The sequence below is a fragment of the Mustelus asterias genome, chromosome 27 (genome assembly GCF_964213995.1).
Source record: "Mustelus asterias chromosome 27, sMusAst1.hap1.1, whole genome shotgun sequence".
Lineage (NCBI taxonomy): Eukaryota > Metazoa > Chordata > Chondrichthyes > Carcharhiniformes > Triakidae > Mustelus > Mustelus asterias.
Genome location: NC_135827.1, coordinates 31,499,581 through 31,526,936, shown reverse-complemented (window position 1 = coordinate 31,526,936; position 27,356 = coordinate 31,499,581). Strand labels below are relative to the sequence as shown.

The 27,356-nt window shown below is 47.0% G+C and overlaps 2 protein-coding genes across 2 annotated transcripts in view; both read left to right on the top strand.

Moving 5' to 3' along the window:
• Positions 1-27,356, top strand: part of LOC144479936 (transgelin-like) — a 533,241-nt gene that overhangs the window by 359,223 nt on the left and 146,662 nt on the right. The window lies entirely within an intron of this gene.
• Positions 1-27,356, top strand: part of sidt2 (SID1 transmembrane family, member 2) — a 115,407-nt gene that overhangs the window by 16,112 nt on the left and 71,939 nt on the right. The window contains exons 3-8 of the mRNA XM_078198966.1: positions 12,806-12,970; positions 19,541-19,586; positions 21,584-21,685; positions 24,170-24,253; positions 25,453-25,552; positions 26,804-26,869. Coding sequence (XP_078055092.1) covers positions 12,806-12,970; positions 19,541-19,586; positions 21,584-21,685; positions 24,170-24,253; positions 25,453-25,552; positions 26,804-26,869 — 563 coding nt within the window. The remainder of the gene's footprint in view (positions 1-12,805; positions 12,971-19,540; positions 19,587-21,583; positions 21,686-24,169; positions 24,254-25,452; positions 25,553-26,803; positions 26,870-27,356) is intronic.

Here is a 27,356-nt window from a genome sequence, read left to right as displayed (position 1 = left end):
TGTGTCACTAATTAGGCTCAAAACCCCCAAAATAGCCAATCCTTAAAAGCAAATCATGCAATATTGGCAGAGAGATAAATGATCCCAAGACGGACGAATCACCATCGCCAGGGTTTTGTGTAGCAGCTTGATGTGTGTGATGAAGAGGTGTGAACTAGTAGTTGGGTCAAATTTCTAGCTGCAGGTTTTTGTAAATTGGATCACCGCCAGGCTATTTTTGTCCTGTATTCCTGTTGTTTTTCTTTTATTATTAATTTCCAAGGAGATGTGTGTCATTAGCAAGAATAGCATTCGTTTCCTCTCCCTACTTGCCTTTGACAATCATAGAATCCTGACTGTGTCGGAAGAGGCCATTCGGCCCATCGAGTCTGCACCGACCACAGTCCCACCCAGGCCCTATCCCTTTAACACCACCTATTTACCCTGCTAGCCTGCCTGATGTTTAAGGGGCAATTTAGCATGGTCAATCCACCTAACTCGCACTAATCTTTGGACTGTGGGAGGAAACCGGAGCGCCCGGAGGAAACCCACGCAGACACGGAGCCAACTTGCAGACTCCACACAGACAGTGACCCCCAAGCCAGGAATTGAACCCGGGTCCCTGGGATTGTGAGGCAGCAGTGCGAACCACTGTGCCACCGTGCCGCCCTAAAGAAGATGGTGGTGAACTGTTATAGTACATGATGTTACATTCAAATGGTGTTAGGAAGGGAGTTCCAGGATTTTGATCCAGTGACGATGGAGGAATGGCAATACAGTGGCACGGTGGCACAGTGGTTAGCACTGCTGCCTCACAGTGCCAGGGACCCGGGTTCAATTCCGGCCATGGGTGACTGTCTGTGTGGAGTCTGCACGTTCTCCCCGTGTCTGCATGGGTTTCCTCCGGGTGCTCCAGTTTCCTCCCACAGTCCAAAGATGTGCGGGTTAGGTTGATTGGCCGTGCTAAATTGCCCCTTAGTGTCCTGGGGGATTAGCAGGTTAAATGAGGTTATGGGGTTAGTGCCTTGGGCGCTTGCTCTGTCAGAGAGTTGGTGCAGACTTGATGGGCTGAATTGGCTTCCTTCTACACTGTAGGGGTTCTTATGATACAAGCCCAAGTCAGGACAATGTGTGGCTCAGAGGAGAACCTGGAGATAATGGTGTTTCTGTGCATCTGCTGCCTTTGTCCTTCAGGGTAGTGGAAGCTGCTGGTTTGGGAGGTACTGCCGATGGATTTTAGATGAATTTCTGCACTGCATGCTACATATATAGTGGCAGAGTACACCAAACGTGGAGTGAGTGGATGTTTAAGGCAATGGATGAGGTGTTGATCAAGCAATCTGCTTTGTTGTCATGGGCAGCACAGTGGTTAGCACTGCTGCCTCACAGCGCCAGGGACCCGGGTTCAATCCCTGCCGTGGGTGACTGTCTGTATGGAGTCTGCACATTCTCCCCATGTCTGCGTGGGTTTCCTCCGGGTGTTCCGGTTTCATAGAATCATAGAATCCCTACAGTACAGAAGGAGGCCATTCGGCCCACTGAGTCTGTACCAACCATAATTCCACCCGGGCTGTATTCCCGTAACCCCACGCATTTACCCTGCTAATCCCCCTGACGTTAGGGTCAATTTAGCACGGCCAATCAATCTAACCCGCACATCTTTGGACTGTGGGAGGAAACCCAGGCAGACACGGGGATAAAGTGCAAACTTCACACTGTCACCCAAGGCCGGAATTGAACCTGGGACCCTGGCGCTGGGATGCAGCAATGCTAACCACTGTGCCACCATGCCGTCCAAAGAAGATGGTGGTGAGCTGTTATAAACCACTGTGTCACCATGCTGCCAAGATATGCAGGTTAGGTGGATTGGTCATGATAAATTGGCCCTTAGTGCCGGGATTAGCAGGGTAAATATGTGGAGTTACAGGGGTAGGGCCTGGGTGGGATTGTGGTCGGTGCAGACTCGATGGGCTGAATGGCCTCTTTCTGCACTGTAGGGATTCAATGATTGTTTTTATCTGGGATTAAGATTAAATTTACAGTAATCCATGGGAGAAATCTATGAATGTGTGTTCCTTGTATGAACCTCACCTGCTGGGAACAAATATCGTGAATGTAGGAATCTCGACAGTTTTTTAACCAACGTGTTCCTGCTGGAGAAGGTTCCCTACATTATGGACTCATAAACCAGCCCCATGCTGATTGTGGTAGATGATGTTGGCGAACTGACACATTAAGAAGTTTAACAACACCAGGTTAAAGTCCAACAGGTTTATTTGGTAGCAAAAGCCACTAGCTTTCTGGTGAGTGGGAGTTCTGTTCACAAACAGGGCATTTAAAGACACACACTCAATTTACAGAATAATGGTTGGAATGCGAATACTTACAGCTAATCAAGTCTTAAAGGTACAAACAATGTGAGTGGAGAGAGCACCAAGACAGGTCAAAGAGATGTGTATTGTCTCCAGACAGGACAGCCGGTGAAATTCTGCAAGTCCAGGCAAGCTGTGGGGATTACAGATAGTGTGACATGAACCCAATATCCCGGTTGAGGCCGTCCTCATGTGTGCGGAACCTGGCTATCAGTCTTTGCTCAGCGACTCTGCGCCGTCGTGTGTCGTGAAGGCCGCCTTGGAGAACGCTTACCCGAAGATCAGAGGCTGAATGCCCGAGACCGCTGAAGTGCTCCCCAACGGGAAGAGAACAGTCTTGCTGACACATATCAGGGACTTCCACCAGGACCCTTCCCCTGCAAATCTCCCTCAACTACTTAGTCCTACCACCTTCTTCAAATACCTCTTAACAACTTATTTTTTCAACTGTAACTGTGTCCCACCCTTTAAACTTCCCAGTCTCTCCGACCATCCCTTCATTCTCTTTGTGATTAAGTATCTTTCTATGAAAGGACCAATGTGCAAGTATACATTATCCTTATCCCTGAAACAGGGTAACAGATTTCCTGCATCGCTGATTCACGGTGACGGCATTGGTCATATACATGGGTTTGGGGCTTTTTACTGTGTTTTAGATTGGTAATTAAGTCCATTTGCAAATCAGTGATCTTGCTGATCTGTTGATTAGGAAAGCTTTCGAGTTATCTGTCTATGCAGCAATACCACTAATCTTATTCTCAGCCGAATCCAATAGCCTAGAAATTCATCGATGGTGTGGCCTATTTCTCTGGTGCGAAACAGACACCTAAACATCCAATATGGCGGATAACACTTGAACAAAATTTGGACAACAGTCCAAGGATGTGCAGGTTAGGAGTGACCATGCCAAATTGCCCCTTAGTGTCCCAAGATGTCTAGGTTAGGGGGATTAGCAGGGTAAATGCACGGGGTTAGGTGGATAGGGAGGGGGTGGACCTCATGGGACGCTCTGTCGGAGAGGCGGTGCAGATTCGATGGGCCGAATGGTGCCTTTCTGCACTGTAGGAATTCTATGGTTAGATTCTGCACCAGATATGCACCACCCACCACATCGGCAAAGGTAGGAAAAGAGGTTTCCATTGCCCAGGCCCGAAACAGGAGTAATGCAAACATGGAGTTCCCTTTACACAATTTGTTTGCCTTAATTGCAGCTGACCAGGGCTGTGTGTGGCTTTGCCAGGGGTCCTTAAAGAGACCGCCACTGTAGAAGTACACTTTGTAAAACAAGCTTACCTGGATGTGGAGCCGATGGTGTAGGAGTTCTTCATTTCTCCATGCCCTATTGCAGTGGAGGAAGCCATTGGCAGTTCCTGATCCCTCCAGCTGCCTCCTCTCTCTTGGGATCACATCCCTCCTTTCTCAATTGCCCCTCCCCCATCTGCCTTTTTACCCCTCCCAACCTCTCCTGGGCACTTCCACCCTCCATTATCCTACCCAGAAAGTTAACTCTAGATGTTGACCTTCCTTAATGTGAAGTACAAGTTCCTGTCAGCAATCCCGAATTATTCCCCTTTGTGGTTTGAACCTGTGTCGTGTTGGCTAGCTGTCAGTTTGCAATAGTTGCATACATTCTCGGTCACGACAGTTAAGTAGGGCAACCTCAGTATGATTCACAAGTTAGCCCACACTTTGGCAGAACATTTACTCGAAAAATTGCAATTCTTTTTGGTTTTGTGACTGAGAGATGTCTTTTGTTGGAAAAGGCATGGACTGATTGCAGAATGCAGACTTTCCCCTGAATTCCAACATCATAGAATCCCTACAGTGCAGAAGGAGGCCTTTTGGCCCATCGGGTCTGCACCGACCACAATTCCACCCAGGCCCCATTCCCGTAACCCCATGTATTTACCCTGCTAATCTCCCAGACACTAGGGTCAACTTAGCATGGCCAGTCAACCTAACCCGCACATCTTTGGAGTGTGGGAGGAAACCGGAGCAACTGGAGGAAACCCACGCAGACACGGGGAGAACGTGCAGAGTCCGCACAGGCAGTGACCCGAGGCTGGAATTGAACCCGTGTCCCTGGCGCTGTGGGACAGCAGTGCTAACCACCGTGCCACTGTGTCGGTCTTCCGCTGGCGGAGGTGGCGCGTTGTTTGCTAGCAGCGGGATTCTCTGGTCCCGCCGCTGTCGATGGGAATTCCCATTGACGTCACGCCACGCCGGTGAGAAATCCGCGGGCGGGGTTGCGCTGTCGGCGGGACCGGAGAATCCGCTGGCATGAACGGCCGGAGAATTCCAGCCTTTGAGTTTCTTTCAACGTCTACTTGCAGTGGTTGGCAACTCCTGCCTCACAGCGCCAGGGATCCGGATTCAATTCCGGCCTTCGGTGACTGTGCGGAGTTTGCACATTCTCCCCGTGTCTGCGTGGGTTTCCTCGGGGTGCTCCGGTTTCCTCCCACAGTCCAAAGATGTTCGGGTTAGTGGATTGGCCATGATAAATCACCCCTTAATGTCAGGGGGATGAGTGTCAGAGTAATACATGGGGTTACAGGGATAGGGCCTGAATTGGGATTGTTGTCGGTGCAGGATCGATGGGCTGAATGGCCTCCTGTGCTGTAGGGATTCAGTGATTCTATTCTATTTTATTTACATAGCGCCTTTAACATAGCATTAATGTTCCAGGGTGCTTCACAGGACCATTATTGACAGAATTTGATGCCATATCAGGACAGGTGACAAGAAAATCTTGTTAAAGGAGCTTTAGATTATTATTTAGCTTGTTCAGTATTTGCACAGATAGCTGCTGCTATATTCCCTACCCACACAGTAACACAGCAAAGGAGGCAGCACGGTGGCACAGTGGTTAGCACTGCTGCCTCCCAGCACCAGAGGCCCAGGTTCGATTCCTGGCTTGGGTCACTGTCTGTGTGGAGTTTACACCTTCTCCCCGTGTCTGCGTGGGTTTCCTCCCACAGTCCAAAGATGTGCGGGTTAGGTGGATTGGCCGTGCTAAATTGCTCCTTAGTGTCAGGGGGACTAAATAGGATAAATGCATGGAGTTATGGGGATAGGGCTTGGGAGGGATTGTGGTTGGTGCAGACGCAATGGGCCGAATGGCCTCCTTCTGCACTGTAGCGATTCCATGATTCTAAAATCTGTGTATAATTGGGTTAGTCTCATTCTGCTGCTGAGATTGACCTGTCGTTGACCATGTCTGTCCAGATAAAGGCATCATTGAACCAGTCTCGTGTGACCAGAAATAAAAGGCAACGTAACTTCAATAACAGATCCCGACAACTCCTGAGTGTCACAAGTCTGCTGGTTAGTTAATCCCTGAGCAGACTGGATCCTGAATTGAAAACAGGAAACGTTGGCAATACTCTGCAGGTCAGCAAATATATGAGAGGAGAGAGAAAGAGAGAGTTGGCGTCTCAGGTCAAAGTCCTTTCCGTAAAACCGGATCCTGACAACGTGGCCAGTAATTGCTATTCTGTTAAAGTTTAACAACGTCCGGACTTGGTGGCCAGGTGTTGGAATACCTTTACAGCCTCAGCAGTCTCTGCTTGGGTGCATAACATCGTTTAGATGGAGCGGCTCAGCTGGAGACAATGTTGGTAAAATTATTGCAAAGATTTTCAAACTGGGCTCAGGGGACACTTGGTACTTCCAGAAAGTACCTGAGGAGGTCCCCTGGTGTCCTTCGGAGTTCTGCATTGACTGCTTGGAGTAGTTCCAGCTGCTTCGCTATCGGTATCTATTTTGTACGACCCCTTACACCCAAGAACGTCCCGAGTGCTTTGCAAGGAGGAGAGGATAAGTTAAAGTGGAAAGTGCACCTTCAGAGACATGAGTTCAAATCCCAGCATGGCAGGAGGGGAATTTAAATTCAAATCATGAAATTAAATCTGGAGCTAGTCTCAGTAATGGTGATCATGCAACATGCTACAAAAACTGATTCACTAGTGTACTCCAGGGAAAGAAATCTGCCATCCTTACTCATTGAATCATAGAATCGCTACAATGTAGAGGGGGGGGGGCCATTCGGCCCATCGAGTTTGGACCAACACAGCCCCAATCAGGTCCTATCCCCATAACCCCATACATTTACCCTACCTAGAATCATAGAAACCCTACAGTGCAGAAGGAGGCCATTCGGCCCATCGAGTCTGCACCGACCACAATCCCACCCAGGCCCTACCCCCACATATTTACCCACTAATCTACGCATCCCAGAATTCTAAGGGGCAATTTTTAACCTGGCCAATCAACCTAACCTGCACATCTTTGGATGTGGGAGGAAACCGGAGCACCCGGAGGAAACCCACGCAGACACGAGGAGAATGTGCAAACTCCACACAGACAGTGACCCGAGCCGGGAATCGAACCTGGGACCCTGGAGCTGTGAAGCAGCAGTGCTAACCACTGTGCTACCGTGCCGCCCCAGTCCCCTGACACTAAGGGGCAATTTAGCATGGCCAATCCACCTAACCCGCGCATCTTTGGACTGTGGGAGGAAACCGGAGCACCCGGAGGAAACCCACGCAGACATGGGGAGAAGGTGCAGACTCCACACAGACAGTGACCCAAGACAGGAAATGAACCCGGGTCCCTGGCTCTGTGAGGCAGCAGTGCTAATCACTGTGCCACTGTGCTGCCCACTCGATCCAGTTCACATGCGGCGCCAGACCCAACTCAACATGGTTGATACTTAGCTGTCCCCTGACATGGCGTGGCAAGGCATCCAGTTGCATTCAAGAAGGTAGCCCACCATCGCCTTCTCAAGGGCAACTAGAGGTGGGCAATAATTGCCAGGGACACCCATATCTCGTGAATGGATTAAAACAAGATATCGAGAAAGAGAGAAAGAGGTTTGAACTTTTGTGAGAATCTTAAAGGAAGGTTGAACAGCAGCAAAGGCAATTGGTTCATGGAGAGAGTTGTAGTGATTGAAAACCTAGGCCTTGGATTGTGGAGAGCAGCATGTGGAGATTGAGCAATGGGCCTGGATTGGAGCAGAGGTGGGTGTGGGCTTCAAGGCATGAGAAGAAGATTACTTGGATAAAAGATGGTGAGAGTGCAGAGGGAGTTGGAAAGCCAGAACGATCCTGTTGAGTCAGTGAATGGGAAGCAAAAGAGCTCGCTGAACTTTACAACCAATAAGAGGTCACGAGGAGGTCGTGATGGATTCTCCCAATGGGGCAGTCGTTTATTGTGCCCAGCCTAATAAATCTCTGAATAAGTTCTTGGGATTTTTTACTACATTGAAGGTGTTACATAAATGAATGTTGTTTACCTTCTTCCACTGTGTCTTTGTGGAGGACTCCTTGTAGGTCTACCAAAACAAGAAAGCAGTGTTATCACTGAGAGCGGTGGGCGGGATTTTCCAGCCCCTCCCATTGGCAGAATCTTTCGGCCCTGCCAAAATTGACAATTTGTGGTGGGTTCCCCAGCGTTGGGGGCGGACAAACCATGCGAAAGCCCATAGACTTCAGCAGGACTAGAAGATCTCACTGCATCTGCTGCAAGACAACCCGCCAAGGAGACAGAGGGAGGGGTGAAAATCTCGACCACTGTTAACTCACTAAACTGGCTAAACTGCCACCCCTACGACCTTTGTGGGAGTTCACCTCTGTTATCCTGATGACAGTTTACATCCCACCCCATGCGGACGTGAAGACTGCGCTGGACGAAATATAGATCACCACAAATAGCCTTGAGATGAAACATCACGAGGCCTTGTTCATCGTGGCCGGAGACTTCAAGCAGCCCAAGTTCAAGAGTGTCCTATCAAGATACCATCAACACGTCTCCTGTTCCACCAGAAGCCCAAACATTCTAGACCACTGCTACACAAATATCAAACATGCCTACCGCTCTATCGCCCGCCCACACTTTGGCAAATTAGACCACAGGGCTGTGCTCCTGCCCCTGGCTTACAAGCAAAAACTGAAATGGGAGAATCCCGTCAAAGAAAATCATGCACTGTTGGTCTGAGGAATCGGATGATCTCCTCCGAGACTGCTTCAAGTCAGTGGACTGGTCAGTATTTAAAAACTCAGTGACCAGCCTGAACGAGTACACCACTGCAGTCGCTGACTTCATTAGTAACTGTGTAGAAGACTGTGTGCCAAAGAAGCAAATCCATGTGTTTCCCAACCAGAAACTATGGATGAACAGGGATATCCACTGCCTGATGCAGTCCAGGTCTGAGGCGTTCAAGTCAGGCAACCCAGACTTATATAAGAAATCCAGATATGATCTAAGGAGATCCATCAAAGATGCCAAAAGACAGAATTGGGCCAAGCTAGAGTGCCAGGCGAGCCACACCGACCCCCGCCGACTATGGCAAGGTCTGCAAGACTTAACAGTCTACAAGATGAAGGCATGTAGAATCACCTGCTCCAACGCAGCCCTCCCTGATGAGTTCAATGCATTCTCTGCCCATTTTGAGCAAGAGGTCAGTGAGACCACGCACTCCACCCCGGAAGCCTCAACCAAACCCGTATCCGTGGTCACCATCACAGATGTCAGAGCAGCCTTCTTGAAAGTCAACCCCCGGAAAGCGACTGGCCCGGATGGGGTACCCGGACGTGCACTCAGATCCTGTGCGGATCACTGGCGGGGGTATTCGCAGTCACCGTTAACCTCTCTTGACACCAATCTGAGGTCCCAATCTGCTTCAAGAAGACGACCATCATCTCTGTATCAAAGGAAAACCAATCGCGTGTCTTAACGACTATCGTCCGGTGGCTCTGGCATCCATCATTATGAAATGCTTTGAAAGGTTAGTCATGGCACAAATCAATTCCAGCCTCCCAGATTGCCCAGATCCACTACAGTTCACCTATCGCCGTAACAGGTCTACAGCAGACGCCATCTCCCTGGCCCTACACTCAACCCTGGATAACAAAAACACCTGTATCAGGCTCTTATTTATTGACTACAGCTCAGCCTTCAACACCATTATTCCTACAAAACTCATCTCCAAACTCCATGGCCTGGGGCTCAGCCTCTCCCTCTGCAACTGGATCTGACACTTTCTAACCCACAGACTGCAATCAGTTAGGATATGCACCAACACCTCCTCCACAATCATCCTCAACACCGGTGCCCCACAAGGCTGTGTCCTCAGCCCCCTACTATACTCCTTATACACCTATGTCTGTGCGGCCAAATTCACCTCCAACTCGATTTTCAGGTTTGCTGACGACACCACCGCATTCAGTCGGATCTCAAACAATGACGAGGCAGAGTACAGGAATGAGATAGAGAATCTGGTGAACTGGTGCGGCAACAATAACCTCTCCCTCAATGTCAACAAAACGAAGGAGATTGTCATCGACTTCAGGAAGCGTAAAGGAGAACATGCCCCTGTCTACATCAATGGGGATGAAGTGGAAAGGGTCGAGACCTTCAAGTTTCTCGGTGTCCAGATCACCAACAACCTGTCCTGGTCCCCCCATGCTGACGCTATAGTTAGGAAAGCCCACCAATGGCTCTATTTTCTCAGGAGGCTAAGGAAATTTGGCATGTCAGCTACGACTCTCACCAAGTCTTACAGATGCACCTTAGAAAGCATTCTTTCTGGTTGTATCGCAGCTTGGTATGACCCCGGCTCTATCCAAGACCGCAAGAAACTAGAAAGCGTCGTGAATGAAACCCAGTCCATCACGCAAACCAACCTCTCACCCACTTTCTCTGTCTACACTTCCCGCTGCCTTGGAAAAACAGCCAGCATAACCAAGGACCCCACGCACCCCGGACATTCTCTCTTCCACCTTTTCCTGTCGGGAAAAAGATACAAAACTCTGAGGTCACGAACCAACTGACTTAAGACCAGCTTCTTCCCTGCCGCCATCAGACTTTTGAATGGACATCCCTCATCTTAAATTGATCTTTCTCTACACCCTAGCAATGAGTGTAACACTACATTCTGCATTGTCTGTATAGCGCGCAAGAAACAATATTTCTCACTGTATACCAATGCATATGACAATAATAAATCATCTCATCCAATACACAAATCTGAAGGATCTCAGGGACCCCTAGGATACTTTCAGGGTTCCCATGCGTCTTGTTTGAAAATCAATTTACCAACATTGCCTGCAGTTGAACCTCTACCTCTGACTAAATGTGCTTAATTCTGTTTCTTTTCATCGCTCTGTTTAAGCAGTTGTGCCTTTTTGTTGTCCTTTGGACTTTAAGGGTGTATTATCAGATGAATGGCTCTCTCCTTTCCCTCAGCCTTTACCTAAACCTGTTCAGTTGCTTGTCCTGTTAGTGCAGTCTACTCCTGGTTTATAAATAACGTGTGTGTACGCTGCTGGATAATGTCTCACAGTGTGTTTGTTTAGTCCTGTCGACAGGACCAAGTGTGAACGGGTGTTGTAATCATCTTCAGCAGATTTCACTTTACGTGTTAGCCTCAGACATACTGCTTACCCCTATTCAAAATGCTTCTCATGCAGTGAGTCACTTGGTAAGGGCACCCAGACACACCATTAATGTCCAGAGCTCAGTTCCTCCTCTGTGTGGAGTGAGCAAGTCTAGCGGGTGGATAGAGAATTGTATGCAATGTGCGGCAGAGGATCTGGCCATTCGGCCCAGCTAGTCCATTTGTGCTCCACACAAGCTCCTCCCAACCTACTGCATCCAATCCATTCAGCATAACCTTAGAATGATAGAATCCTCACAGTGCAGAAGGAGGCCATTTGGCCCACCGAGTCTGCACTGCCAATAATCCCACCCAGGCCCGATCCCCGTAACCCCACGTATTTACCCTGACAAACCCCCTGACACTAGGGGGAACTTTAGCATGGCCAATCAACCTTAACCCGCACGCGCACCTTTGGAGCGTGGGAGGAAACTGGAGGACCCGGAGGAAACCCAGGGGGGAGAACGTGCAAACTCCACACAGACTGTCACCCGAGGCAGGAATTGAACCTGGGTCCTTGGTGCTGCGAAGCAGCAGTACTAACCACTGTGCCGCCCTTCTGAGGAGGAATCACACAAACTCGAAACATTAATTCTGTTGCTCTCTCCACACAGATGTTGCCGGGCCTGCTGTGTTTTCCCAGCAGTCTCTATCTTTGTCTCAACACAATCTTTTATTCCTCTCTCTCTAACGTGGTTACACAGCTGGCCCTGAATGTGTCAGAGCTGCCCCCCTCAATTCCTGCCTGTGCTAATATGTTCCACATTTTAATCACTCTCTCTGGGTAAAGGGACTTTTCTTGAATTCCCTTTTGGATTTTTTACTGACTATCTTATACTCATTGCCCTCAGTTTTGCTCTTCCCCACAAGTGAAAGTACCTTTTCTCCACTTTCTCTACCCTTTCATAATCTTAATGATCTCCCTCAGGTATTCCTCAGCCTTCCCTTTTCTAATGAACAGTATTCCGGGTAGTTCAGTGGATAGTTTTTAAAATTTGTTCGTGGGATGGGGCAATTGTTGGCTAGGCCAGTATTTATTGCCCGTCCCTAAATGTCCTTGAACTGGGTGGTTTGCTGGGTCATTTCCAATGTGGGCGGCACAGTGGTTAGCGCTGCTGCCTCACAGCGCCAGGAACCTGGGGTTCCACTCCAGCCTCGGGTGACTGTGTGGAGTTTGCACATTCTCCCCGTATCTGTGTGGGCTCAGGTGCTCCGGCTCCCGGGTGCTCCGGTTTCCTCCCACAGTCCAAAGATGTGTGGGTTAGGTATATTGGCCATGCTAAATTGCCCCTTCGTGGCAGGGGGATTAGCAGGGCAAATATGTGGGGTTATGGCCTGGGTAGGATTGGTGCAGGCTCGATGGGCTGAATCTGCACTGTAGGGATTCTATGACTGTTAAGTGTCTGGAGTTACATGTAGGCCACACCAGGCACAGATGGAAGATTTCAGTCCCTAAAGAGACACTAATGAACCAGATGAGTTTTTACAATCTGATGTCATTTTAATTGAATTCAAATTTTGCCATCTACCATGGTGGGATTCGAACGCGGGTCCCCGTGAGCATTGCCCTGGGACTCTGGATTACTAGCCCAGCGACAATACCACTACGCCACCGCCTCCCTGTGTTAGAACTGATTTTAATTTTCGGGCTAATGCGGGGTTGCTGGAAATCAGCAAATACCCTCTCTGGTGACTGCTCTCCTTGAACTCTGTTGGGTGCCATTTCTGGGTGAGTTCGGGGTTGGGCTCAATGGTGATGGTTGCCACAGTCCAATAGCTTGCAGATGTTCATTATATGGACCCACACATGAAGAATGGCTGTTTGGGTGAGAGAGCAGAATGCGCCCAGTATCTGCTGAAATGTCCAGGAAAAGAAAAAACAAAACAAGGTTTCCAGTGTCCTGTTTGGTTGATCAGACTGACAGCTTGGGGTTTTCTCTCGGATCACCCCCGACTGTTTGCTGCGAATGTTGCTGTGCATTTCAAGCCCAAAATAATCTCCCTCTCCCTCCTATAGTTATCAGAGGAAGTACGTCTATCAGGATGTGAGTCGCACACTTTGCCAGCCGGAGATAAAGAGCGAATCGCAGATGCAGTACTTCTACGTGGATGTTTCGACACTTTCGGAAAAAAACGCCTCGGTCCAACTGTATGTGAAACGTATCGAGCATTTCGTCCTGAGGTAGGTGAAACGGGACAGCGATCCGTGAGGGTCCTTCACCCTCACCGGGCTCTGCTTCCAGGTTTCGATGCCCTTTTTCTTTTGCCAGCAGCTTTTTATCATGTACATGGTCTCCATACAAAATACGGGTCTGTTTCTGGGGAATGTTACTCTTCTCTGTTAAATACTGCAAGTTTTATCCTTACCTATCTGTCAATTTGTAGGAGGTCTGGTGGCTCAGTGGGTAGTGTCCTGCCTCTGAGCCAGACGCTCCAGGTTCGAGTCCCACTCGAGGCCAAGGAAGGTTGAGTTCGTAACGCGGTCAAACAAGTTGAGTGTCAACCTACTAAATCCTTCCAACACGGAAGAGCGGGAGAGACTCCTGGTCAGCCACGCTTGATGAGGAGAGGTGCCCCTCAAGCTATAAGCACCCTGGCAACAGACTAGCGATCTGTTCCAGGAATGGAAACAAACAAATGTCTGCCTTAGTGCGCCACTCGGTGCGGGAAGAGAATTGGAAAATCTGTCAATTTAATTGTGTAATTTTTAAAAACTAATCTCTTATGTTGCGTCAACATCGAGCAGGGTTAGAGGTAGTGGAGATAACCTGACTGAGGTGGGAGAGAGATGAGGCACATATGAAGAGGGGAGGGGGAAGGGAATATGGAAGGAGAAAAAGAGGGGAGGAAGAGGGAAGGAAGAAGATTCGAGAGAGAGGCAAGAATTGGAGTGAGGGGAAGAGGGAAGGCGAAGGGGCAGTGGCAGGTGGTGTGATGAGGAAATAATGGAGGATTGGAGATGAAGGGGATGATGGAGGTGAAGGAGGAAAGGGAGAGAGGGGAGTGCAGAGAAGAAAGAGCGTCACGAGGCTGCAAGGGAGGCAATGATAGTTGGGCCAAGAGGAAGGTGGAAGAGGGAAGAGGATGGTTGGGTGAGGTGAGGGAAAGAGGCAGACATGATGGGGGACCCTTAGATGAATTACAATCAGTGAGTAAATGGTGTGGTAATTTTCAACATTAAACTGGGGCCTGCCAGAAGGCCATTTTCTCCTCCATTAGTGCCTAAAACATTCTTGGCCTCGTCTCTAAGTGTAACGTCTGTTCTTACCAGATTAATATCTAACCACTAAATTGTTCTTTGGAGCAAGGAGATGTGTCAGGGACCCACTCTGTGATTCACTGTGACTCCATTGCCTAAAGAATAGGCTAAATGAAGATTAATGTGCTCATCAGTAGAATAAGATGGAATTGGCTGAATTATGTTTCCATCTGAACTTGTCTCATGAGACTTAAATTATCAGTTGTTTGCAAAAAACCTCTAATTAGCTTTCTGTGGAGACATCAGAAAATAATAACTCGTGCTTTGAACGGCAAACTCGTATAGTACTCAGTGTGATGACAGGAATCCAAAGCTGTAACACCACCACAGTCTGGGAGAAAGCCAAGAGCTTGGCTCTGACTTGATGGGTGGGATTTTCCGGCCTCGCTCACCCTGAAACCGGAAAATCCCGCCCGAGGTCAAGGAACCATTCCATTGTCCACCCCTCGCCTGCTCCGATTCCGGTGGCAGGCGGGACGGCAAACTTTGCCCTGATACTTCCGATTCACTGCTTCTACCCTCTCAGCGACCAGATCAGATGGGGAAGAGGGTGGCATAGTGATGACGTCACTGGGCTTGTAACCCATAGGCCCAGGTTTGGGGGCGTGGGTTCAAATCCCACCAGGACAGCGGGTGAAATATAAATTCAATTAATTTTTATAGAAGCTTAAATTAATATTTTAGAAAAGCTGGAATTGAAATAGTCTCAGTAATAGTGACCATAAAACTATTGTTTATTCTTTTAAAAACCCATCTGGTTCGCTAATGTCCTTTCGGGGGAATCTGTATGGTGTAATGGGTTAATAGAGTAACTATTTGAATTGATTTATTATTGTCACATGTATTAGTATACAGTGAAAAGTATTGTTTCTTGTGCTCTATACGGACAAAGCATACCGTTCATAGAGAAGGAAAGGAGAGAGCGCTGAATGTTACAGTCATAGCTAGGGTGTAGAGAAAGATCAACTTAATGCGAGGTAGGTCCATTCAAAAGTCTGACAGCAGCAGGGAAGAAGCTGTTTTTGAGTCGGTTGGTACGTGACCTCAGATTTTTGTATCTTTTTCCCGATGGAAGAAGGTGGAAGAGAGACTGTCCGGGGTGCGCTGGGTCCTTGATTATACTGGCTGCTTTTCTGAGGCAGTGGGAAGTGTAGACAGTGTCAATGGATAAGAGGCTGGTTTGCGTGATGGACTGGGCTATATTCACAACCCTTTGTAGTTCCTTGCGGTCTTGGGCAGAGCAGGAGCCATACCAAGCTGTGATACAACCAGAAAGAATGCTTTCTATGGTGCATCTGTAAAAGTTGGTGAGAGTTGTGGCAGACATGCCCAATTTCCTTAGTCTTCTGAGAAAGTAGAGGCGTTGGTGGGCTTTCTTAACTAGAGTGTCGGCATGGGGGGACCAGGACAGGCTGTTGGTGATCTGGACACCTAAAAACTTGAAGCTCTCGACCATTTCTACTTCATCTGCATTGATGTAGACAGGGGCATGTCCTCCACTTCGCTTCCTGAAGTCGATGACTATCTCCTTCGTTTTGTTGACATTGGGGGAGGGATTATTGCCCTGGTAATGTGTGATGCAGACCACGATGTAACGGTGACATCAGCAGTCGCATGCTAGACTCTCGAGAGAAAATAGATCATGCAGCACCTCCTCTGGAACCCATCTTGTATATTTAAACCTTTTTGAAGTAAGCACCAAAGTAAGACTACAGCCTCGCTAGATAAGATAGACCATGCATGCCAGAAGCCAGCAATCACGCTACCAGTATATGAAACCCGGTAGCGAGAATGGTGACACTTGGTGTCATTGATGGGACCAGCGTAGGAAAGTGCAGGAAAACCCGGTGGAAGGAAGAATCTACAAACCTACTGAAGAAGGAGACAAACTGGGGAGCGGTAACGATGCCCATAACCAGAGAGCGGTCACTGCTCCTAACCTGCCTGTTCAGAAGTCTCAATGGCTTGCAGAGAAGCCAAAAGTGGGTGTTATGGAAGAAACACTTTCTCCGATATCGATTAGCATCGGGCCTTCATGCCAAAAATCAGAAGCATCAGATTAGTTTGTTTTGTTAGGCCGCAGGGCCGGTGGTCAGTGATGTCCTCTTGAGACAGGGGATGTAAGACACCATCCTCAAAGCCTTTAACATGTATTTTGGCATGAAACAAAACTTCATGATATGTGAGTGCGCTTGAACCAGTGCTCTCAAAATCCAGGGGAATCAGTCGAATAGTTTCTTATTGAACTATATCGCCTAGCTAACTCTGGCGGATATCTGGCATTGAAAGATGAACTCATTCAGGACTGCTCTGTGATGACCTCACCAAGGCCAAGGATGTTCCTAAGTTCATAAGATATAGAAGCAGAATTAGACCATTCGGCCCATCGAGTCCGTTCCGCCATTCGATCATGGTTTATATGCTCCTCATCCCCATTTTCCCGCCTTCTCCCCATAACCCTTCAACCCATTACCAATTAAAAATCTGTCTAACTCCTCCTTAAATTTACTCACTGTCCCAGCACCCACCGCACTTTGGGGTAGCGAATTCCACAGATTCACAGCCCTTTGGGAGAAGTAGTTTCTCCTCAACTCTGTTTTAAATTTGCTACCCCTTATCCTAAGACTATGACCTTTAGATCAAGAGGTTCAATACATGAACAGGCCTAACTTAGAGAAATAAATTGGGCTAAATTCCATTGCAATACCAAGCCTCTAGATTAACACCAAGCCTCCAGATCACCCCATTCACTTGACGGGGTGGGGGGGACGGGTGTGTGGCCCAAGGGCAATGTCCCCAACCACTCAAATGCCCACCAAAATGGGGGAAAGGGCGGGAAATCCAACAGCAACCATGTTGAGGTAGTTACGTTGCAGTTGCCAAGATTGCCGAGTAGGAGCAGAATGGTTCCAGTGCAGAAAGACTGGACATTTCAAGCACTCCTGTAAATCCAATAACTTCAACAGAGGAAGAAGATAAGTGAACATTTATGAAATGTTTTCCATTTATCAAATTGGAAATTATGACAGAGACAAGATTATGGAGTTGCTCGTGGAGGTAAATCGTCTCAATGAAGACTTGTTCAGTTACAATGCCAGTTAAAGACATTAACCAATTTTAAGGTTGACACTGGAATGGTGTCAACACATTCGTGGATCAGCTGGAGTAGCTTCAGCCAGCAGCCCTTCATCTACCAGATATTAAATTGCAAAGTCTGACTGGCACAAAGCTTCTAATCAAAGGCAGGCTAATTATCTGCCTTGGTTACAAGGGACGACAAATCATTAATTCCCTCGATGTTGTTCACAATAAACGCATACCGGCAGCACGGAGTCTGCACGTTCTCCCCGTGTCTGCGTGGGTTTCCTACGGGTGCTCCGGCTTCCTCCCACCGTCCGAAAGACGTGCTGGTTAGGTGCATTGGCCATGCTAAATTCTCCCTCAGTGTACCCGAACAGGCGCCGGAATGTGGCGACTAGGGGATTTTCACAGTAACTTCATTGCAGTGTTAATGTAAGCCTACTTGTGACTAATAAATAAACTTAAAAACATCTGTATTGAGTGACGATGTTGGCGTACTGCTGGGTTTTCTGGAAAAACCGGGTGGTGACTCACATTTGGACAACATGATGCCTTTCATGGGAGAATTTCCAACGTGTTATGGAGAGCCAGTAAGTTCTGAGGCTACAGCAGCTGAGGAGCTTCATTCAGTGAGCAGTGATTTCCTCTCCATCACCGAGGCACCTTCCACCCCAGGAGATCCTCAGGTTGGGAATCTCTCAGTTCCGAAACAAAGCAAGGCCAGAGGGTGTGGGTACAGAAGGCACTGCAGGAGACAGTGACCATCCTCAGGAAGACCTTCTGGACCCGGGTTGGTTCTGTCCTAAAGAAGGTCATAAGGATGAAGCCAATGGAACTTGTGAGTGACCTGTTAGAAGATGCGGTCCTTGAGGTTGGTCAAATCTGTCGCCAAATTATGTGAAGCAAAAACAGAAAATGCTGGAAAATCTCAGCAGGTCTGACAGCATCTGTGGAGAGAGAATAGAGCCAAAGTTTTGAGTCTAGATGACCCTTCGTCAGAGCTCTGTTTGGTTTTGAGGAGTCAGCTTACTTTGATAGTGCAACATTCAAATCTTTATTCCACTCGACCTGCTCATGCAATGCCTTGCTGGTTAACCATGTAGAATTATCCAGGGAGGACAGGCTTGAATCCATAGAGATTCCCACTGCCAAAAGAGTTAGCAGCACATGTTTCCATGGGGAAAATAAATCGACACTCATACTCTGCTGAACATCATATTCCCACTCGCTGTCCTTCAGCACGAATGCTGAGGCAGAATCTTCAGTGTTTCTCATTGAATTCCTACAGTGCAGAAGGAGGCCGTTCGGCCCATCGAGTCTGCACCAACCACAGAATTGCAATGTAGATGGTTTAAGACTGGGGTCTCCAAACTACGGCCCGCGGGCCACATCCGGATCGGAGTTTGGAGATCGCTGGTTTAAGATATAGTTTCACATTGTTGTTAAGAAGTTGATAGAATCCTTGGGGGCAGGTGCGGTGTAGCGGGGTGCAGTGTAATGGGGTGCAGTGTAATGGGGGTAATGTAACAGGATGAAGTGTAACGGGGGTGTAGGGTAACGGGGGTGTAGGGTAACGGGGGTGTACGGTAACGGGGGTGTAGGTAATGGGGATGTAGTGTAATGAGTTAATAGAATAACTATGGTAATGAGTGATATAGATCACAATGTAGCAATGATGTCAGTGGTTGTGTGCTAGACTCTAGGGAGAGAGGATGGAACACTCTGTACGCCATGAGAAATATCCCTACTCTGTAACCTGTCATGTATCGTGTAATAAACCAGGTTGAAGTTAGTACCAGAGCAAGACTGCAGTCTCTCTGGAGAAGACAGGCCACACATACGAGGAGCCAGTAACCGTGCCACGAGTGTACGAAACACTCTGTCCTCTTTACCCGGTCTGGCCTACGCGTGACTCCAGATCCACAGCAATGTGGTTGGCACTTCACTGCTTTCAACGGCCATTAGGGAGGGACAACAAATGCTTGCCTTGCCAACAATGACCAGCCCACACTCCATGCTGGTATAATTTTTTGTTAAAGTCAGAATGTTATGATGGCCCCGGGGGATCAGCTCCCCGTGGGTCTGTAGATAATGAGCTCCCCTATTCAGTGGGTGGAGGTTCGCTCAATAGGGAAGGAGCAGCCGGGGGTTTTAAAACCAGCTGGCTCCACTCAGGCCGGCATTCGAAGGACTCCGGGCTTGACCTGTGCACCGTAGCCACAGAAACGGTACTTTATTCACACTGGTGTTGATGACAGAAGACTGACCTCGGCAAGATTATTGCCCAGAAGAAACTTAATCCTGGGTCAAGTTGGCAGTAAGAACTTTGAACCGTCCATTTTGTTAGAAGACATGGAGGCTCTTGAGTTTAATTGTGTGCTAATAATTTTAACCTTTTTATTTATATCACAGAACCGCAGAACCATTCCGATTCAACGCAACACCAGCTCAACCTCAGGTAAGGACTGATACTGAAAGTTACTTTCAGTATCTTATCTAGTAGTTACAGTCCAAAGATGTGCGGGTTAGGTTGAGTGGCCATGCTAAAAATTGCCCTTAGTGTCCTGAGATGCGTAGGTTAGAGGGATTAGTGGGTAAATATGTAGGGATATGGGGGTAGGGCCTTGGTGGGATTGTGGTCGGTGCAGACTCGATGGGCCGAATGGCCTCTTTCTGTACTGTAGGGTTTCTATGATTTCTATGGTTACTGCTCAGCCTAAGGAGGTTTCAGTTGGGTACGGTGGATCCATCACCTATCAGCTTGTGTCCTCATTAACTAAAAAGGATACAATAAAGTATCTGTGGGGCAGTTGGGTGTCCATTCACAGAGGTGGGGTTGAACAGGCTCTGCTGACAGGGCTGGTCTGTCTCATTTATTACTGAACAATCTCACTCAGACAGGTGGGGAGTCTCCAGCGGGAAGAGAGAGAAGAGGGGTTAGGGTGGGGGGAGAGAGGGCAAGGTGTGTTGCCCAGATTTCTTCAGTTATATGTCGAGATAGATCAAAGACATAGAAACTAGAAGCAGGAGTAGGCCATTCGGCCCTTTGAGCCTGCTCCACCATTCATTTTGATCATGGCTGATCATTGAATTCAATAACCTGATCCTACCTTCCCTACCATATCCCTTGATCCCTTTAGCCCCAAGAGCGATATCTAATTTCTTCTTGAAATCACACAATGTTTTGGCCTCAACTACATTCTGTGGTAGTGAATTCCACACATTCACCACTCCGTGGGTAAAGAAATTTCTCTTCACCTCAGTCCTATAATTGATCTTTGCCCTTCACCAAAATCCTCTTTGTTTACAATTCCAACAGCAGTGCACAGAGTGCGATCAGTCAGCAGTCTACCTTCGGGAGTACCAGAGGAACTGACACTTCCGGTTAAATACAAAGAAAAGACTCCCTGATTGGCCCATCAATTGACTCCTTAATCAGGGAGTTCATACTCCAGTAGGCCAACGTCAATGGCCTGATTGAAGTCATTACAAGTCCTAAAAGATTTACCCCTTCTCTTCAAATGATGACTCCTAATCCTGGACTCCCCCACCATCGAGAACATAGGCGTTGGCATTCAACAGAAACAGATGCCTTGGATTGTTAGAACTTTCCCCTATCCTCCCGTAGAGGTTTGGATGCCCTTGCTGGGAGTGGATTCCAGGCCCAATTGACTGTTACTCAGATACGAGTGATCTGATTGAGGAGGAGGTCACAGCCATTCCAATTCTGGCTTCATCCAGTGACTACACTGTTACATCACTCATGTTTGTGAAGGGACTTGGAACATTTCTTTTATGTTAACCGCTCTATAGAAATGTGAGTAATGTCTGTTATTGTTGTTAGACTCTGCAATTAGCAGTTAAATGTCCATAAGGGCATTACTGGATAGCTTTTCTTTATTCATTCGTGGGACATGGGCATTGCTGGCATTTATTGCCCATCCCTAGTCACCCGAGGGCAGTTGAGAGTCAACCACATTGCTGTGGCTCTGGAGTCACATGTAGTCCAGACCAGGTAAGGGTGTCAGATTTCCTTCCCTCAAGGACATTACTGAACCAGATGGATTTTTCCGACAATCGACAATGGTTTCATGGTCATCTGTAGATTCTTAATTGCAGGTATTTTTTATTGAATTCAAATTCCACCATCTGCCGTGGCGGGATTTGAACCCAGGTTCCCAGAACATTAGCTGAGTTCCTGGATTAATAGTCTAGCGATAATACCACAGTATATAATAGTATAAAACCATAGTATATAATAGATATTGGAAGCAGAAAGCCTAGCCAGGTTATTGCAATGTGTTTATGCTACTCTCTTTATCCCAGTTACAATGTATATTATACACTCAAGAGCACTTTCTATGTCAATGATAGTGCATGCCCAATGGTGTGCTGTATGGGAGTTTGTGATGACCTATTCTGTTGACTCACATTCTTTCTGTTCCTTGTTTGTAGTACTTTAAATACAAGTTCCCTGATGGTGAGGATTCAGTAATAGTGAAGGTGACATCAAATACAGCATTTCCCTGTTCTGTAATCTCTATACAGGATGTTCTGGTAAGTGAAAAGCACAGAATGGAGAGCTCAGGTTTTTTTGATTTGATTTATTATTGTCACAAGAAGGCACACGGCATGCTTGCCTTCATCGGTCGGGGCATTGAGTATAAAAATTCACAGGTCATGCTGCAGCTGTACAGAACCTTAGTTAGGCCTCATTTAGAATATTGTGTACAATTCTGGTCGCCACACGAGCAAAAGGATGCGGATGCTTTGGAGAGGGTACAGGATGTTGCCTGGTCTGGAGAGTATTTGCTACGAGGAGAGGTTGGTTAAACTCGGTTTGTTCTCACTGGAACGACAAGAGGTTAAGGGTGACCTGATAGAGGTTTACAAGATTATGAGTGGCATGGACAGAGTGGATAGTCAGATGCTCTTTCCTAGGGTAGAAAAGTCAAGTACTAGGGGGACATAGGTTTAAGGTGCGTGGGGAAAAGTTTAGAGGAGATGTGCGAGGCAAGTCTTTTACACAGAGGGTGGTGAATGTCTGGGACGCGCTGCCCGGGGAGGCGGTGGGAGCAGGTACGATAGCGGCATTTAAGGGGCAACTAGATGAATACGTGAATAGGATGGGAATGGAAGGATATGGACTCTGTAAGTACATATGGTTTTAGTTTAGGCAGGCATCATGATTGGTGCAGACTTGGAAGGCTGAAGGGCCTGTTCCTGTGCTTACTTTTCTTTGATCTTTGTCCTTTGTATGGAGATACAGTGAAAAGTATTGTTTCTTGCGCGCTATACAGACAAAGCATATTGTTCATAGAGTGCATAGGGGAGAAGGAAAGGATAGGGCGCAGAATATAGTGTTCCAGTTACGGATAGTGTGAAGATAAAGGTCAGCATAATATATGGTAGGTCCATTCAAAAGTCTGATGGAAGCAGGGAAGAAGCTGATCTTGAGTCGGTTGGTACGTGACCTCAGACTTTTGTATCTTTTTCCCGACGGAAGAAGGTGGAAGAGAGAATGTCCGGGGTGCGTGGGGTGCTTAATTATGCTGGCTGCTTTTCCGAGGCAGCGGGAAGTGTAGACAGAGTCAATGGATGGGAGGCTGGTTTGCGTGATGGACTGTATATTAGGGACCTGTGTGTGACTCCCAACAACAATTTTAATTTTGGAATTGGGGCAAAAACATTAGGGGCGTTGTAGGATATAAGTGAATGATAGATTGACCAAGTTAGGGTCCTTGTGGGGTGGCTTACAATGGACGAACTAACTCTGGGCCCCTTGCGAACAAAGAAAGAGGCAGCAACTACATTACAAGGAAATAGGACAAATAATCCTTTACGTGTTTTCATGTTACCATTAATTTCTCATTGCATTTAGTTTTGGCATTCCTGAAATTTGAGCATCTTAGGCAAGGCCAGCATTTGTTACTCACTCCTATTTGCCTTCTAGAAGGTGATGGCGAGCCATCTTCTTGAACTGTTGCAATCCATCTGGTGTAGGTGCACCTACTGTGACAGTTTGAGTTAAGAGGACACTTAAGAATTGACCACAGTGGGGTGTGTCTGGTATCACAGTAGGCCAGACCAAGTAAGGATAACAGATTTCCTTCTCTGAAGCGCATTAGTGAACCAGATGATTTTTTATGACAGCCAGTATTTTCTTGATCATTATTAAAGAGACTAGCATTTCATTACACATTTATTAATTAACTGAATTAAAATTTCTCCAGTAGTTGTGGTGGGATTTGAACTCATGTCTCCGGTGTATTAGTCCAGTATATTACCACCACTGTACCAACCTGCAATCTCCGCTTGTGGAAATGTGGGACACTTCGAACACTATATATTAAAATAGTTCAAAGAACTAATCTGATGTTTCTATTGAATGGCCATCAGGATCAACTTTGTTGAATCTTACATAAAACCAGCCTGAGCAAGGCAGTAGCTTGGGAGCACTGGCTATTTTAGTTTAACTCACTTTTGTTTAACTGCTTAAGGTAGAATGGCTCACTATTATATGTTGTCCTGTCCATTTCTCAAATGTATGTTGATCTCCTGCCAAAACTTAGATTCAAAAGTTTGGTTGATAGGCAGCTAGTTCACCCTATATCATGGTTGCTGCCATTTTGGAACAAATGGGGATTCTCGATTGAGAATAAACATGGGAAAATCTAGCAGAAGCTAGGAACCCATTCATATAAGGTGATTGCCAAGATTGCAAGGGGCCCATGGTTAGTTCGTCCATTGTAAGCCACCCCTCAAGGACCCTAACTTAGTTATTCTATCATTCACTTGTATCCTACAATGCCCCTAATGTTTTTGTCCCAATTTCAAAATTAAAATTGTTGTTGGGAGTCACACACAGGTCCTAATGTACAGTCCACCATGCAAACCAGCCTCCCATCCATTGACTCTGTCTATGCTTCCTGCTGCCTCGGAAAAGCAGCCAGCACAATGAGGATCTTCTGTAGAAACCTGAACCTCATTTTCTCTGGGGGCCTTATTTGCTTATCTTTCTTCCTCTCAATTTGTTTTCAGTGTCCAGTCAACGATTTAGACAATAACGTTGCATTTATTGGCACCTATCAAACTATGACTAAAAAAGCGGCGATTACTGTACAGGTAAGCTCAGTATTACATGTGTGAGAACAGGTGTGTTCTAGTTAGTAGAGTTAACCAGTGTCTTCCATTAGTGTCGTATGTCAGCTTGGTAGCTCCCTTGCCTCTGAGCACAGAGCCTAGACTGACACGGCTGGAGGAATTGCTGCACTGTTAGAAATGCCACCCTGTGGATGAGATGTTAAGCTGGTGACCTGACTGTCCTTTCTGATGGACAGAAACGATTGCATTGCATGTTCAAAGAAGAGTGGAGAGTTCTAGTGTCCTGGTTGATGCTGTTCTCTCAACCAACACTATCACAAACAAGTTAATACATCTCACAATGCACCAGCCATCTCATCTGCTGTGTGTGGGATCTTGCTGTGTGCAAACTGACTACCTCCTTTGCCTACATAACAACTGTGACTGCACTCCAAACGCTGTGGATCACTTTGGGCATACAGAGCTTTGGATGAGGTGCTATATAAATACAACTATATTTTTTCTCTCTTCATAAGTTGAAGCAATGTGTGAGAGTATGTGTGTTTTACTGAAGCCTAGCATTAGCAGTCATTGCTAGAACTGTATTTAAGGCTCTGTCTAATGGGTATTTGATGATCTCCGGTGACGTAATATATCTCATTTGTTTGATCTTATTTGGATGCCCAGGAATGGTGTTCATAGAATCCCTACAGTGCAGAAGGAGGCCATTCGGCCCATCGAGTCTGCACCGGTCACAATCCCACCCAGGCCTTATTCCCGTAACCCCACATAGTCCATGCTGCCCTTTTATTTTAACCACTAAGCCCGCGTTTGGCCCATATCCCTCGATACCCATCTTACCCATGTAACTGTCTAAATACTTTTTAAAAGACAATATATTACCAAATGTAGAAAAAAAATATTTAAAACAACTAATCTGATGTTTCTGTTGAGTTGTCTTGTATAATAGAATATGTATTGCACGTCAATTAAATTGTTACGGTTAAGAAAAATAGGCGTTGGGTGTTAATTGTCTTTGAGTACATATAAATAGGGGATAGCTGGGACACTGGGTTGGCGGGAGGAGAGCAGTGAGACTGAACAAGTCAATAAGCTCTCTCAATATGGAAAAGCTCTGTGTCCTGGTTTCTGCTTCACCGATTAGCCTGAATCCTGTTAACATTGTGCTGCTCTGTTCCTGGTTATCGGGCACCTATTATTCTGCTTTTCATTTCCTGCAGAAGAAGGATTTCCCGAACAGCAGTTTTTATGTGGTGGTGGTGGTGAAGACTGAGGATGAGGCGTGTGGTGGAGCGCTGCCCTTTTACCCGTTGAAACAAGGTATGTACAATGGGTCCTTTCCCCTGTCAAAGGTACAGCGGTGTCCTGATATCCATTAGAATTAAGGGGACCTTTTTAAAAGAAGGCAGGGAAAGCACACAGTATTTCAACCAGTCAGGATGAGGTGTGAAATGGGCCGACTGATGTAACAAAGTTACTATGTGAAGAGGGCACATACACTTGGGATGCTAGCATAGCGGCTAGGGTAGTGGACCAATGACCTGGAGATGGTGAGTGTTTTTTACTATTCATTCATGGGACGTGGGCGTCGTTGGCTGGCCAGCATTTATTGCCCATTCCTAGTTGCCCTTGGAGGGCAGTTGAGAGTCAACCACATTGCTGTGGTTCTGGAGTCACATGTAGGCCAGACCGGGTAAGGATGGCAGATTTCCTCCCCTAAAGGATATTGGTGAACCAGATGGGTTTTTCCAACAATCGACAATGGTTTCATGGTCATCAGTAGATTCTTAATTCCAAATATATCTATTTTTTATTGAATTCAAATTCCACCTTCTGCCATTCTATACTTGAGGCAAATGGGATTAGAGGTTATGGGGCGAAAGCAGGATTAGGCTATTGAGTTGGATGATCAGCCATGATTATGATGAATGGTGGAGCAGGCTCAAAGGGTCAAATGGCCTCCTCCTGCTCCTATCTTCTACGTTTCTATGTTTCAGTGGTGGGATTCAAACCCAGGTTAGTCTCAGCAATGGTGACTGTGGAGCATCCAGATTAATGGAACAATCCATCTGGTTCAATAATAGCCTTTAGGGAAGGAAATCTACCATCTTCACCCGGTCTGGCCTACATGTGACCCACAGCATCGTAGTTGATCATTAACCCCCCCCCTAAGGAATATGGGGATAGTCTGGGGAGGTAGAGTTGAGGTAGAAGATCAGCCATTATTGTATTGAGTGTTGGAGCTGGGCTGAATGGCCTACTCCTGCTCCAATTTCTTATACACTTACATCCTCTGCAGTGGCTTGGTGAGCCACTCAATTGTGCCAATTTGCCAGGGGAAAAAAATCACTTTGAATGCAATGGTGGAAGAAGGCAGCAAATCAATGATGCCCACACTCCATGAAGGAATAAAGATAGCATTCCGATATAGTGGACTTTAAGCAGGCCATTCAGCCCCTCGGGCATGTTTTACTATCACCATGTTATGGCAGATCTGTACCTGAACTCCCAGGTTTTGCAGCTATTGCGGACACTATGATCTGAGTGTTTTATCTTTCTGTCTCTTTTCAGATGAGCCTGTTGATCGGGGGAACCGTAGTAAAATCCTGAGTGTCACCGTGGTGCCTGCTGTCAGTTGTAAGCAGTTCCGCTTGGAACGCCGGGTCAGGAGAACAAAGTTTCTTCCCAGGAACTCTTTCAGAGTCAGTGGACTCCGAATGGACCAGTTCTTTGACGCCCGTGTCATGGAGTGGTACTGACAGCATCGGCTGTCAACACTTTACACCTGACCTCGTGTCCCCTAGCCTTTGGTCATTGTCTCTCTGACTCTGCGAATCGTGCCAATGAGGAATTCACTGATTTGATTTGATTTATTATTGTATTAGTATACAGTGAAAAGTATTGTTTCTTGTGCGCTATACAGACAAAGCATACCGCTCATAGAGAAGGAAAGGTGAGGGTGCAGAATGTAGTGTTACAGTCATAGCTAGGGTGTAGAGAAAAATCAACTTAATGAGAGGTAGATCCATTCAAAAGTCTGATGGCAGCAGGGACTAACTAAGCTGTTCTTGAGACAGTTGGTATGTGACCTCAAACTTTTGTATTTTTTTCCTGACAGAAGAAG